The 16,240-nt window shown below is 44.5% G+C and overlaps 1 protein-coding gene across 1 annotated transcript in view; it reads right to left on the minus strand.

Moving 5' to 3' along the window:
- Positions 1-9,731, minus strand: part of ptprt (protein tyrosine phosphatase receptor type T) — a 150,133-nt gene extending 140,402 nt beyond the window's left edge. The window contains exon 1 of the mRNA XM_060069948.1: positions 9,327-9,731. Within this exon, the coding sequence (XP_059925931.1) occupies positions 9,327-9,420 (94 nt within the window). The 5' untranslated portion in view covers positions 9,421-9,731. The remainder of the gene's footprint in view (positions 1-9,326) is intronic.
- Positions 9,732-16,240: the final 6,509 nt, after the last annotated feature.

A 16,240-nucleotide genomic window follows, 5' to 3' on the forward strand; every position in this document is an offset into this window, starting at 1 on the left:
AGGGTGGCTTGTTTCATCTGCCCTGCGGATCCCCGACTGGGCGGAGTTAGCCGGAGGACCATGATGAAGAGACAGCCACAGAGTCTAACATTATGTTAAAGTAAGGATAGGCGTGTATTAAAGAGTCTGTTCCTTCTCTCTCCAAATGTGGGTCTCTAGTTGTGTTTTCACTTGCACACACACGGCACCTTTGATACTTAGGTGCCGTGTTGTGTTCAAGTTAATTTCAAATTTGTATTATTTTTTCATTTCTCTTTGCAGACAGTACGTTTTTCTGTGTGAATGGGATTTCTTACTCTACCTATCAAAATTCCCTGCCCCTTCTCGCAAAAAGACACACACACAGACACTCACACACAGACACACACACACACACTACGGTCTCTCTGCGGAAAAGGGGAAGTTCATTAGGGTGACTGCAGCTAATACACTTTAATACCTCACACTACACTTCAACACTAATCCTCTCCCTCTCCCTATCTTCTCTTTCTCTCTCTCTCTTTCTCTCTCTCTCTCTCTCTCCTCACACCAAACACCCTCACATCTTCTCCTCTCCCCTCAGCCTCTCTCCCCTCTATAATCCTCACTACTTTCATCTGAATGCGACTCTCCCCCTCCCCCTCTACCTCCTCCTTCTCCTCCTGCTGCTCCTCCACCTCTTTCTCCTCCTCCTCCCATCCTCAACACCTTCGGGGTTGTTGTGTTTTTGCGACGGAGCCTAAGCATATGATTGTTAATTTATTGTTACTTTTAAGTATATTAGACACCTTTTCTACCAATGTATTTTTGATTATTGTTTGTATTGCAACTCCATATTCTCGTGTCACCCCCCAGCTAAATGGGAACAAATCAATCACTACCAAAGACATTAATATTCATAATATTTCACAGAGAGTATGATGAGTCTGTCCTCTCCATATCGTATCCTCACCTCTACTAAATCTGTTTTCTTCTCACTCCTCCCTGCCTCTCCCTCGCCTTTGCCTGCCTCTCCCTCTCTCTCTCTCTCTCTCTCTCTCTCTCTCACCCTTGCTTTTCCCACTCTCTCGCTCTCTTTCGCTCTCTCGCTTGCTCTCTCCCCTTTCTACTCTCTCTCACCCTCCTTCCCTCCTCTCTCTCTTTATCTAAAGCTCCTTCAGCTCACTCGCTTCCTCTAATCTTCAGAGCGGTGGCGCGAGACTTATATCCCACACACAGACACACACACACACACACACACGCACACACACGCAGGTGGGGCTGTCTGGATGTGTGTGGGGATGTCAGTCACGTCTGCCCGGTCTTTAGCCGTCAGTCCTGAGTGACAGCAGCTCTGGTCCATAAACAACCTCCGAGTGACTTCAAACACTCGACAATATGGAGCATGGGAAAACCAGGCCGTGTGTGTGTGTGTGTGTGTGTGTGTGTGTGTGTGTGTGTACAAACATATATAAGACAGCAATATGAACAGAAACAACTGGAAATACACACAGCCTAAGTTTCGAGGGTCGGAGCAGAGGGACTGACTACTTTGAAATGATATGGTTCCGTTTTTTGTTTTTAGTCAACTGGCAAAACATTCCGTGCAAACATTGTTAATTCAATGTCTTGACGGGATACAGTGTTTACATCATCATGTCCCTTTTAGAATAAGTCTGCAACATAGCATAATTTGTGTGAATGAGTGTGTGAATGGATTTGCAGCTCTGTTTTCTGCAGCTCTGTGTGTGTTTGTGTGTGTCTATGTGGTTTCTAATGTGCAATTAAATTATTCTCGTCTCCCTAATTAATATGATAAGCAATATTATGACGGCAGCGCGTGTATCCATGACCGCCTAGCAACACACACACACACACACACACACACACACACACACACACACACACACACTAACACACAAACAAACACACATCCCTGATACAGAGTGTAACACCCACAAAATATTACACAGTATGACAGACAATAGACCCCTTTAGTTCTCTCCTGTGTCTTTGTCTGTGTCTTAGTTGAGAAACAGTAAGGTATTGCAACATATGACGAATAAAATAAATCATTTTCTCAACCCCCCCCCCCCCCCCCTCATCTGCATTCTCTCACCTACATCATCTCCCTCTCTTTGTCTGACAAGCTTATCTCCAACTTCCTCTTCTATTGCCTCCTCTCCTCTCTCCCCATCTTTTCTGTCTCCATCTCTCCTCTCTCCCCCCTTCTCTCTCTATCACCATCTTCTCCCTCTCTACCCCTCTTCTCTCTCCCTTACCCCTCTTTATGCTTTGTACCTCGCCCTCTTTTCTTTCTCTCCCTCTGCCTCGTTTCTCCCTCTCCGCCTTTTCTCTCACTCTCCTTCTCCCAATTGTCTCTTCTTCTCCCTCTTTTCTCACTCCCTCTCCCTCTATTCGATCTCCCTGTCCCTATATTTTACCTCATTCCTCTCCCTCTTTTCTCCCTCCTACCACTCCCTATATTCTCCCTCCTCCCTCTCCACTCCCTCTTTTCTATCTCTCCCTCTCCCTGTCCATATACTCCCCCTCCTCCCTCTCCCTCCCTCTTTTCTCTCTCCCTCTTTTCTCTCTCTCTCTCTCTCTCTCTCTCTCTCTCTCTCTCCCTCTCCCTATATTCTCCCTCCTCCCTCTCGCTCTTGCAACAAGTTGTATTACATATGGATTCATTGGCCCCAGCCGTGGTTCTGCTTGGTTAGAGTCTCCTTCATTCATCACTGGAATTATTTCAATTAGTGACAGAGGAAGTGTTCATCGGGCCGAGGACCACACACCATACATGTCCTCCACACAAACAGACACACGCACACAAATCACTTCAATCTCCACATACACACATTAGTTACTTTTCTTGTTCTGTTTCTAGTTGTCATGTTTTCTGTGTTGAATGCCTGAACCAGGATGCTACTTCATGGTTAAGGCATGCAATAAAAGGTTAAAAAAAAAGGTGAGAACCCCTGCCACAACAAGGGGGGTTGTAGAAAGAAATCAAATGTTACTTTTAAATATATTTGTAAATGCCTGAAAACTAATTCCACAGCCATTGGGGGGCTAATCAAACCTATTAGGATCGCAAAATAACTGTTTCGGTAGAAATGTTTGTTTTCATATTTGCTTCACCAACTCTAACTAACGTCTGACAAGAGAACAGCTACATGAATTGTTTTGAGGCCCATATATATAAATAAAATATGGTGTCCAAGGTTATCATTAGTATCATCATTATTATTTCTAAAGGAGTTATTTAGGCTATTTGAACCATGGTAAATAATACTAGGCCTACTATAGTGCACAGGTTTGGATGGAGTGGGGTCCTGCCTCAATAGTATTCATTTTAAAATATATCTGTATTTGGCCTAATGTTTCATTTTTTAACTCCCCTCTGTCCAACATTCATAATCTCCCATTTAAAATAAACAGTAGTATTTTCAGAAGGATGACTAACTCTAATCAAATCGGGAGGAATATTGGTATTATGGCATTCAATCACATAAGACGCTATCCTTGTCTGCCAATAAAAAAATAATCCCTTATGTGCAGGCTCTTTGTTCTTGCTGGGCTTGAGGTACAAGGTTAACAAATAAATCCAATCAAATACCAGACAATCTCAAACCCGAGCATTTCATAGATATTTTGCTATTGGAAAAGTCTCTGTTGTTGGTATATAGATTGACCAATGGAGGAGAAAAACACTGAGTGGATTTCGAGGCTTCACATTTAGTTTACTCAGAGAACAAGTGGCACAGGATTCAGAGATGGGCTCTAAAATACATTGTTTACTCAGAAAACAAGTGGAACAGGATTCAAACATGGGATCTAAAATACGTCTGAACAGATTTGCGAGACGAGATGAAAGTAACGCACTAATTATCCCACCTAATACAAATACAAATTGTCATTACAGCATTAGTAAGTCAAACAAGTGCCATTACTAATTGACTTGAGTCAGATTGCAAAAAACAATGACATCAGCCACCCCTTAAATGGAATCGCTCAGTGGACGCAGCCGAGGTGAGCCGACACCTTTATTATTATCTTTCTATCAGCCAATCAGGATTAGGCATTCATCAGGAATATCTGCCTGGCAACAAAGTTATTATTGGATTGGTCATGAATGGTTTGAAGAGCAGCAGAAAAAATACACTACGGTGAACACGCCTACCCAAAGATTACTTTACCAGCAGAAGACTTTTCTGATTCATGTTTTGAATCAGAAATAGGTCATTCACGAGGATCGTGCAGATCCACGTGAATTACCTATTTCTGATTCAAAACATCAGATTTCGTCCATAGCTGAAAATTTGAAGTTTGCCTTGCTGCAATTGGTTGCACTGATCCAAGAAGGGAAATGTATATGAGCGGCATGTTTTCTTCTTCTAATTTGTTCTTTGCTCATTAATGAGATTTGACCACAAGATCCTAACTCATGGATCCACAGTGACCAATATCGACGACTCCTATGAGAGCAGCACTAGCAATGCTTCGACTTTCAATCGTCTCTCCTAACTTTGAGATCAACAACCAGCCGTCCAGCCCAACCTCACTAGCAACCACTAGGTTTCAAACCCACAACCCGCTGGTTCCAAGGGTCAATGATTCACCAACCAACCGAGACTCCGACCAGTCATAAACATAAAAAATAAATGTTTGCATTAATAACAGATATAAAAATGGCTATCTGCTGGGAACATTACCAATGTTTAACCTGGTGCTGGTCCGGACTACCACCTGACACTGCTACTGGTCTACCTGTAAACAACGACAATAAAGATCTTCCAATTACTTGTGCACCAAGTAACCCTTTGGACCAGGACCGATAACACATGTAATATTATTATTATTATCGTCGATATGACGGTCGAGAGGCAAGCCACTGAACCCCGAACCTCCATAGAAATAACTTTATTAACTGCACATCTCGAGACAAACAGTGTTCAGAATGATCCCAGGAGGGTAAAGCAGGCAATGTGTCAGGTGTAAATGAGGTTTTGGCGAGATCGCAATAATAAAATGACGAGATTAAGGAGAAAACAAACTCATACCTCGGCAAGCTTATTTTATTTCGATTTTTGCAAACTGCTGAAAGCTCTGCAGATGCCCGCTACGCGAAAACGTTCTGATCGGTCAGTTTCCAGGCGGGCTTGCTTTATTCTGTTCCGTTGCCGTAATCAGAACTCTGATTTTCCGTCTCTATGGAGACCTCACTGGGCCCGACTGATTGTATGTTGTGCGTCACACCAAGGGCGCCTCGTGAGTATTTTAGTGAATCCACACATCTTCTACGTCCTCGGACAGCAAACAACACTGTGAGCTGAATGCCTGGAACAGCCTTGTGAGAAGGGGGCTGCTTCCATTTGTTCACCCGAGTAGGGGAACAGAAAACATAAAAGCACACGTTTCAGGATCCTCACTCATTTAATCTCCTAGCCTTGCACCCCCCTCCCCCCCATCCATTGAGACAGAGTCTCCAACCAGCTCTCTTAGTACCTGACAATCAGCCATGGAGGTCGGGGGGCTCTCTCTCTCACAAATACACAAAACACAGTCAAACATATACACACACAGTCAAACATCCACACACCAACACACACACACACACACATACTGAGTCAACTCAGTATGCCCTGGTATTAGTCTGACAGTTAGTCAGGCCAATAGAATAAGTGCTGGGGATTAAGGACACACACACACGCACACATACACACACGGTGAGAAGAAAGCATATTAAGTAAAGGAGGACGTGAGGCTGTGTGTGTGTGTGTGTGTGTGTGTGTGTGTGTGTGTGTGTGTGTGTGTGTGTGTGTGTGTGTGTGTGTGTGTGTGTGTGTGTGTGTGTGTGTGTGTGTGTGTGTGTGTGTGTGTGTGTGTGTGTGTGTGTGTCGACAGCAAACTCTTATCTCACCTCCGCTCACCCCTCTATCCGTTCTGTTCTGAAGTACAAACAGACAGACAGACAGACAGGCAGGCAGACAGACAGACAGACAGCACATCTTCTTTCTTAACCTCTACCGCATACCCCATCCTTATTCTCCCTCTCCTTCACTCTGTCTTGTCCTCCATCCCTCCTTCATTCCACCCCTACCATACCCACCCACCCACGCACCCGATGTAATCGTATAAAAGCTGTGTAATTGAGATATTGGGGAATGTTAATTTGATCAAAGCCAAAGCCTCTTCAACGTCTTCAACAAGTCAACACACCGGGGCGATCGAGTCAAACAGAGGAGTCCTCTCTCTCTCTCCCTCCCTCTATCCCCGTCTCATCCCTCTTTCCAGTCCAATAAATCTAATTTACAAGGCCCACACACACACACACACACACACACACACACACACACACACACACACACACACACACACACACACACACACACACACACACACACACACACACACACACACACACACACACACACACACACACACACACACACACACACATCACTTTAAAATATGCACAAGGACACACTTGCCCTCATGCCCGAAAACACACTCACACACAAACACACACACGTACTGACAGACACATACAGCTCATGCTCAGTCACCCCCAGAACATCTAACAATTAGCGGTCAGTGAGGCTCAAAGATGGAGGAGACAAGATCACAGCTGCACCACACACACACACGCACACACACACATAAATGTATGTCCCACAAATACACACTTCCACACACAAACACACTGAATCTATCTCTTATATGCAGTAAAACTCTAGAATACACTAAGAAAGATGATTCAAACACACACATGGAGAGAAGGGATGTAGGGAGATAAGGAGGGGGGTATGGGGGTGAAAGAGAGAGTTTCAACGGTACCAAATTAAACGCAAACATCGTGAATAATTAAAAATCCGTCCACAGATTATTTGATCTTTCCTTGACCTTGCGTGACCGACCTCTCGGTATCACTCAGTACGTAAACAGACGTGGTTCCGGCCGTGAGGCGGCGGGGCCATCCGGCCCTCTGCGTCCCGTTTTTATACGCTCAACAGGCTCGTTTAAAACTGACTTTTTCGAAGGGATATACTACGTATTAATCACGTCACGTGTTTTATTACCTCAAATAACCTGTCTGGGGTTGACGGGTGAGCTTTTTTTTTTATAAATGCGTTAATATGCACATAATAAATAAAAACTACATATCCGGCAGTCATAACCCACATCGAGGGTAAGGATGTAAAATAAATTAAATAAAATGAACAAAAACAGAGAGCCTAGGTATGCCTCTAAACGACACGGAGAAAAGGGGAAGTAGACGGATCATTTGAGAAGCATGGTCTGATGTTGTTTATCGTATCAGTATAAAATCAATTCAGTGGAGCTTAAATGTCTGAGAAACATTTTGCTAGAAACTGTCTCTTCACTCTCGTTGATCGCGGTGTCAGTCCGCCGACCTGTACGGTGGAAAACACGCCGTTCGGTAGGATGAACCAATAGCGCCACCTCACGGCCGCGGGCGGAACCGCAGGCGGAGGTGGACACCCGAGAGCCCGCGGGACCGTGATGACTTCTCTACTGTTCGCCTCTTAGTTCTTATGCCCTCTTCTTCCCCTCGTTTAAACCATCTCTCCAAGTCATAATGAATAAACAATGAAAGCACAAGGAACTCTACTCTCCAAGGCCTCAACGTAGGCTGTAAAGTCTGCATGGTAATGTAATAGTAGGCGTGCCACAATTAGCGAACGTATTAACCTTTTATTTTATTCATCAGCTCGTCTGGCTCCATGGTGATTTTCAAGACATGTTTACGACAACCATAGCCCTATTTATGATGCTCTGTAGTACATATGCAAGCCCATATGTAGTTTGTGTAAAATCTCTTAAAAAAAACCTTCCCAGGTGAAACAAATGAAACATGGTAGGCATAAACACGAAACACACACACACACACACACACACACACACACACACACACACACACACACACACACACACACACACACACACACACACACACACACACACACACACACACACACACACACACACACACACACACAGCTGCCAGGGAGACAGTCTGCGAGCTTCTCTCAGGGCACATTATAAATAGATATAAATATAATAAAAACACTAATGTCCAAATGTTTCCCCAATGTGATATTACGCGCAGAACATGCTGTGGTCTCCGGGCAGGAACGAGGAGGCGAGTAGGAGAGGAGCAGAGGGGGGCTATGTTAGGGGCCAGTCTTCTCTTCAAAGTGGTCTTTTCCCCGTTTTACAAGCGATGAATACCAAGCAGAAGGAGCCGTGTCTCTCCCAGCACGACACTTCCAACTTGTCCGCCTCCGTGCACGAGTCGCCCAAGAAGTGGGCAAGGAACTGATATGATCATTATGTGTTGTGATATAATCTATGTTGCACCGCAAATACTATCAGGCAATAAAAGCGGGTGTTAGTTTCCCTGGAAGATAACGAGATATGGCCCACAACGACGGGGAAAGAGATCAGAGATAGTCCGGAGGTCTCCACCTCGCCTGTGGTCATTTGAGGAGTTTTTTCGTCTCAGGTTTTGTGTGGGACAAAAGCGCGTTGAAGACACAGTGATTGCATTGGGACTTTAGTGCAACCATAAACCACAGATTTCACACATTGTTGCTAATGGTTTATGTGATCGTACGTTGAAGTAGGCTAAAGTGTTCCGTGCATCGGGGAGCAGTAACAGGTGATGTTAGTTCTGCATTTTTCTCCTTGTCCGATGCTTTTTGAAAAGCACATAAAGCATTTAAGATCTTTATCACAAACAACCGTTATGACTTAATAACATTTGGGCACACAAACAACGCCAGTTCTCCCCCAAATACCGCGCGTAACAAGAGCGTGAAGAGATCTCAATAATGTATTTATATTATGAATGAAGACCTAATAATGACTAGTGTGTGTGTATATATATATACATATACATTTAATTTGTATGAACACAGAACGTTACAATCGTGCAAGTTGTGGGATAACCCGGCTGGGGTCGAACCAACGAGAAAGACGTTCCAAAATATTCCCTGGTCAAACCGTATTCTTTCGCTTAGACAGAACCAAAATAAAAAACCTTCGGTATCCAAGAACCGCTTAGATCAACTCCCAATACTAAGTTGATGTAGTAATTCGAGTAAAACACACATACATATCACCTGATAAAAAACATATTCCCTGCGTCTCCGCACTGCCCAGTGACCAAATAAATGCCATTAAATCAACCAAAAGTCATGAAGCGAATCATTCCCATCAAAGCCTTTTGTCAATACATCTCATGTCATGCATTAACACAAACATGCTGTAATCAAACAAGCCCATTCATTCAGATTCAGAACGAAACGGCCAAAAACAAAAACAATATAGTAAACTCATACCTGGAAAGAATTGTCCATGCGTAAATCCCAACAGAACGGAGAGGATTAAGGCGGCGGGCAAAACGAGGAAACTGCTCCGATTATCCATCTTCATAAAAGTATTTCTTCCGCAAATGCACTCCTGTACACTACTTGGCGTTTCCCGGACCCGTCCTCCACATCACAACACCAGACCCTCGCATCGGCGGAGAAACGACAGGTTGACCAAGAGGAAGAGGAACAAGAAGAAGATCAAGCAGAAGAACAAGAAGAAGAATAAAAGAGTTGAAGTTAAGTCTAACGATCCGTGATTCCGTTCCTGGTGGGAGTGTGGACGCGCTCAGAGGATCTGTGCTCTCTGGTCTCTCCAAGTGTCGACGGAGAGTTGGGGAGAGCGCAGCGCACGAGACTGTGTGCCAACAGACTGCCGCCTACCGACCGACCGACCGGCGGCCGACTCTCGCGCTGTCTCGCTCTCTTCCCGGGTCCTAACGCCGGCCCCCTCCGCTATGATGGGTTTTCAGTGCTGTAGTGGAGCCCCCCTCTTATCCATTACGCGCGGTGTACAGGAGTTCTTACTGCTGGTCTCCAAAATATGGACTATGTATTTATCTATGCCTACAAGAATATAATTCATGCGAGTCACTAATTTAGTTCCAAGTCGGGACAGGGTGCAGGAATGACTTGCTATATCGTTCACAAACACGCGCAAAGACACACGTGCACATGCATGGACACCCAGAGGAGGAGAAATCCACGCGGGTACCGCTCGGTGAGGCAGGCCTTTCTGACCAGGGGTCTGGAGAATGTGGATTCAAGTAAAAAAGGAAATCACGAGGACTAATCATTTTCCTGGTTCTTTGAAAGTACAGCGCTTCATTCATCATGATTTTTAAATTAACGCCGGAAAATAATGTGACATAAATTATTAAGTGATCAAATCAAGTATTTTTCACATTTCAACCTTTGGCAGCAGTATAGCCTATGATAAAAAAAAAATGCGTAGGCCTAATTGCCGTGCCTACCATCCATTTAATTTCGGTCCAGTTAATTTAAGATAAACCAGTCGCGGTTTTAACTCTTTCTGATTGGACGGTTCTTGATTAACGCTGAACGGTTGTTGGCCCTCAGGCGATAAGCGGTTTCAGACGAATGTAAACGAACGGGCAGGTTACGATGACGGCTTTACCCCGCTTTAACACAGCATACCTAAAAAAAATATAGGCAACACACACACACACACACACACACACACACACACACACACACACACACACACACACACACACACACACACACACACACACACACACACACACACACTCGTGTATAATTATCATTTGATGATCGTCTCTCCTCTGACCCCCTCCTCCCTTGTCTCGGCCCTGCTCTCCTTAGTCCCATGCTGGCCCTCTGCTATTTGTTCCTAGCCTTCCCAGGTGTCCGGACGGCTTGTTGAATAAGAAGGTAAATTGCAGCGAGTCAGCGGGGAGGGGGAGTGACATTTAGTGTCCTCACGGCCGGTATGGACCTGCATGGCGGCAGCGCATCCTCACATCTCCTCCACCAAGACGGACTGGGGGGGGGGGAGGTTTTGGAGACTAATGACTCTAACTGTGCGTCGTTGATAGAGTAGAAATTGTTTAAATGCTCAACCTTTGTAACTGTTCGATTCGGTTCTGACGTATTTATTAGGAGTATACAGCGGGAATACAAGTGGGTCTGCGAGAGTGGGATTTTGGGGATTGACAGCTAGGCCGGCCAATCAGAAGACACATAGAAAGTCTCATCAATCCATTGCTTTGACGCTTCGTCAAGTTGATCTGTAAAGTGCAGAGACTTTAAAAATAATCATAAAAAGGGCCCTAAAAACATCTCAAATGATTGAGGATGCTGATTCATTCATTTAGTAAATTAAAGTAACTTAAGCACACACAAAGGCACACACACACACAAAGGCACACACACACACACACACAAAGGCACACACACACACACACACACACACACACACACACACACACACACACACACACACACACACACACACACACACACACACACACACACACACACACACACTCAGCTTCTCCCACATACATGTCCATTACTTTCACGGAAGACGCACATTTAATGTAAACTGATGTAAACAACGCATACCCCCCTACATGACGAGCGCTGCATTGGAGCTCACCCTGCTTTGTCTTCTCTCTGGTCCGCCTGCTGAGTACCGGCCGGGTACCTGCCCCGGTATAGAGTGGCGAAGTCACGCCCCTTCCGGTAGGGATCATGGGACCTATGAGATCGAAAAATATGAATGGGTGTCAATGGAGAGAAAATAATTATTTTCTGGTCCCGGTCTTTATATGCCCTGGATTACACATATGTTGTTTGTGGATTTAAAGGATAATTTTTCATGCAAAGAGTTTGACCGTTTATTGTGCAATTGTTCAGATAAAGGCTGTAGAGAAAACACAACGAGAAAGACTACACGGCTCGTATGTGACGTCACGCTCCCTGCGACTGGCATGGAGAAGACCGACAATCTTCCCATCGGCATAACTGAAACTCTGCACGTGCCCCGATTTATAATGGTTTTCACCTCTTTCGATGCTTTTATCCTCCCCTTGGAAAAAGCGGTGAAGTGGGGCAGAGAGATCGCCATCTCTGTGCCGAGTTCCAAGGGCGGGTGTGGTGACGTATATCATATGCGTCTAGAGCAGCGAAGAGCTGTAGTTCACAAAGCGGCCTCACATAAAACCTAAAATTATCAAACTTCTTCACGAACATTTTTAGTTTTCTTTGCATGAAAAATTATCATTTAAATCCACAAACAACATATGTGTAATCCAGGGCATATAAAGACTGGGACCAGAAAATAATTATTTTCTCTCCATTGACACCCATTCATATTTTTCGATCTCATAGGTCTCATGAGCCCGACCGGAAGGGGCGTGACTTCGCCACTCTATGGAGGCAGAGTTCTGGGTTCTGGGCCCCTCAGGTGTCTCTCTCCTTACAGATGCAGAGGACATGAAGTCAGTGTTAATGCATCACTAGTGACTTCCGTATTATGTTGCATCCACAAAAGTTTAATGGAACTGAAAAATAATATTCTCAATGAGTGCTTACACCAACTCTGGTGAAAATCCATATTTGTCCAGGTAGTATTTATGTTCAAATGGGCTATAAGGGCTGTAAATTCAAGTGTGAAATAAGCTGTCAGCTAGAATAGAATAGAATAGAATCTTTATTTGTCATTGGGTTAAATACAAAGTATTTACACAACGAAATTAAGGTGCAGATCTTGTTCAGTGCTTTTTTTTAAATAAATAAATAGAATACAGTAAGAAATATTAATAAATATATAACAACAATAACCCCAATAGCTAGCTTTGAAGGATTCAGAAAGCTTAGATCTCCTACTTGGAAGTTAACCAACCAATCCGTTCAAGTGGTGCGGTGATGCAGCTTTATTTTCTGAGACACTATCAATTCATTCATAACACTTATTTTACTCACTATATAATTGATTTGAAGAATGGAACCATTCTGGTCATCTTCATTTGGTTTGCGTTTTTAACTAGTAATCTCAAAGTATATCCCATATTGCTTTTGAAGCCAACTGAGGGTCAACCATATATCGTTGGATGTCATTGATCGTTGTTGGTCATTTGAATTAAACAGTGTATTCTTAAGTACTGTTTTGACCGGTGTTCCCCTAATATCTGTCCGTGCTTGAGCTTCTCCCACATGTGTATCGGCGGAAAGGAGAGGAGGGGCCAAATGGGCATGACGAGTTATCTCATTTGCATATTTGGAGATCCGTGGGTAATGAGGAAACTTTTGTGACTGGTATTTTATATATTCTTTATTTAAATTCCAATTTTGTTCATGGTGAATGAATGATTGATGTCAATAACGTCACAAGTTCATCCAAGCATATATTTTACAAATTCAAATCCCAGATTTCAGATTATTATAGTGCCTTTGACTTAATTTTTTCACCGATCTCCTCCGATACATCTGGTCTTTTTGCACCAGTAGCCTACCATGTTCCCTGTTTGACTAAACGTTATCAAACACCTCTACGGGAGGAGATTAATCCCTACTGTCAGGAATAGTCTGAAAAACAAGAGGAGTCCAACACAACTGAGTAGAATAGTTCAAACCATGTTTACATTTGTCAAGACTAAATTAGTGAACAAGTACATGGCTGATTACCAGATGAGAGACAGATTTTGCTGTTTTGAAGATCAATTAGTTAATATTGTTTTCATTTGTTTTAAAAGAAAATTATACAGAGACATTACTAGCTGTTGTTCCATAGAGAGAGAGATGGGGTGGGAGATAGTGTGTGTGAGAGGGAGAGGGAATGACAGGATAGGAGAGGCGGGGAAAAGAAAGACAGCTATTGGAAAAGAGGGATAAAAGGAGGAATGAGGAGATGGATTTCACGATGAGTAGAGACAAATTATAACGAAAAAGCAAAATAAAAAAGAGAGAGAGAGAGAGAGAGAGAGAGAGAGAGAGAGAGAGAGAGAGAGAGAGAGAGAGAGAGAGAGGGAGGAGAGAGATGAAGAGATAGTGTGATATTTGTTATTGTGCAGTCGTAATAACAGGATGTCCCAGTATATGAAATGGATCATTTTATTTCTATAGCAAACAGGATAGTCTACATATCTTATCTCCAAATGTATCTGTGATGGTGTTCGTCTAAATGTGCGTGTGTGTGCACTTGGATGTGTGTGTGTTTTTGTGTGTGTGTGTGTGTGTGTGTGTGTGTGTGTGTGTGTGTGTGTGTGTGTGTGTGTGTGTGTGTGTGTGTGTGTGTGCATGTGTGTGTGTGTGTGTGTGTGTGTGTGTGCTTGTGTATGTGTGCACTTACATGTCTGTGTGTGAGTGTGTGCGTGCACATGTGTGTTGTTCTATTGTGGGAATTTTATGTGATTGAAGCTGTGTTCTCCACGGGATAGACCCCCCCTTCATTCTCTCCCTCTCTCTCTCTCCCTGCCTCCCTCTCCTCCAACCCATTTCCCTCTCTCTCTCTCTCTCTCTCTCTCTCTCTCTCTCTCTCTCTCTCTCTCTCTCTCTCGCATCTCCCTCTCTCACTCTCTCATACTCTCTCACCCTCCTTCTTTCTTTCGCCCCCTCCCAACAGAATGATAGATGGTTATGTGACTCCATTTGGGAAATCAGAAGAATGGAACTCCATCTCTCTCTCTCTCTCTCTCTCTCTCTCTCTCTCTCTCTCTCTCTCTCTCTCTCTCTCTCTCTCTCTCTCTCTCTCTCTCTATCGTTCCCACCTGTGCTGAGGTATGGGTCCTATTTGCATTGAAATCAGTTTTATGGCAACGCAGCTAAACCGCCCAGAGAGAGTGGTAACGTAGAGAGACAGACAGACGGACACACACACACAAGACAGAACAACAGAAAGGGAGACAGACGAGAGAAACAGACCGAAAGGCAGCCAGCCAGACAGACATACAGAGTGAAAGACTGGCATCCACACACACAGGCCAGAAGAACAGAATGGGAGACGGACAGAGGGAAGGGGTGCAGGTGAGTGAGAGAAACGGAGAGAATCCAACAGAGGAGCAGCCTGATGGTAGAGTTCGTGGGTCAGCTGAAAGGATCGAGCGTCATGTGACATCATCAACACCACCCACAACACAGAGGATAGAGAGATGACAGAAGCCTCCTGACAGATGAGTGAATCGTCACCCCCCCCTAACCCCCATACTTCTCTCTCCCCTTCCAGGTGTGTCGCCGGATGTAACTTATTTTATCTGGCATATTATTCTACATAAGTATTCTCATGATTTTGCCTATTCACTTTGCTTTGCTGTGCATTGCTGTCCTTCCTTACTGTTTCTCCTGGTCGTAGAGTATTGTCGTAGTGCACGGAACAAGGCGACGGACGGCGCGTGAAAATAAATAATTCCACCGTGGTTTTTCAACGTAGCACCTCACCCACTCACTTCCACCTCGGCCGCTCACCTCACCCTCACCCCACCCCCTCAGCCCTCCCCGTCACCTCCCCGTCACCTCCCCCTCAGCCCTGCCTCCCTCAGCAGGGATGTTATGGGAAGGAAAAGGGGATGAAGGAATTTTCACTTCAGTTGGCAGACCTTACTGGAGCGTAAACGTGGACATCTTGTCCTTATGTATCCAGAGAGCGTCAGAATGAGTCCAACACTATTTCTCCTGTTTGCACTGCGACACTTCGGTTCAGTTGCTTTGGGTTCTGACATCTATTCCCAGCATGCAGTCTGGCTGCTCCGCGGCCCCCTGGAATCACACACATTAATGATGAGAAAAGTTAAGAATGTGATGGTAGTGGTTTGTGCTTCTTTGAGACGTGTTTGGGTGTGTGTGTGTGTGGTGTGTGTGTGTGTGTGTATCTGTGGAGAGAGAGAAGAGTGCGTGGGTGTGTGCATTGCAGACATGAGTTTTCTGTCCATATTGGTGTGTGTGCGTGTGTGTGTGTGTGTGTTTGCGTGTGGGACTGTCCACTGAAGGGCGTTTATCGGCTTGAGGGAGATGTGGGTTGTGGAGTTGTGGGGACCAACTATGTCCCCACAACAAGGCATTGAAACGGAGGACATCTGTGTGATTTATAGCTGCCTGTTGTAGTCACACTAGCAGCATCGCTCATGTGTAGCAACGATAAAGGACAAAGTCACACACCCACACATAAACACACACAAACAGACACACACACACACACACACACACACACACACACACACACACACACACACACACACACACACACACACACACACACACACACACACACACACACACACACAAACAGAGAATCCCAATGGGGCACATCCGCCTACACCAAACACAAGGACACACCTTCCTTGGCACTCCAAAAAGAGTAGTATTTTTGCAGACACACACCCACGCACACACACACACATAGA

The sequence above is a fragment of the Gadus macrocephalus genome, chromosome 13 (genome assembly GCF_031168955.1).
Source record: "Gadus macrocephalus chromosome 13, ASM3116895v1".
Classification (NCBI taxonomy): domain Eukaryota; kingdom Metazoa; phylum Chordata; class Actinopteri; order Gadiformes; family Gadidae; genus Gadus; species Gadus macrocephalus.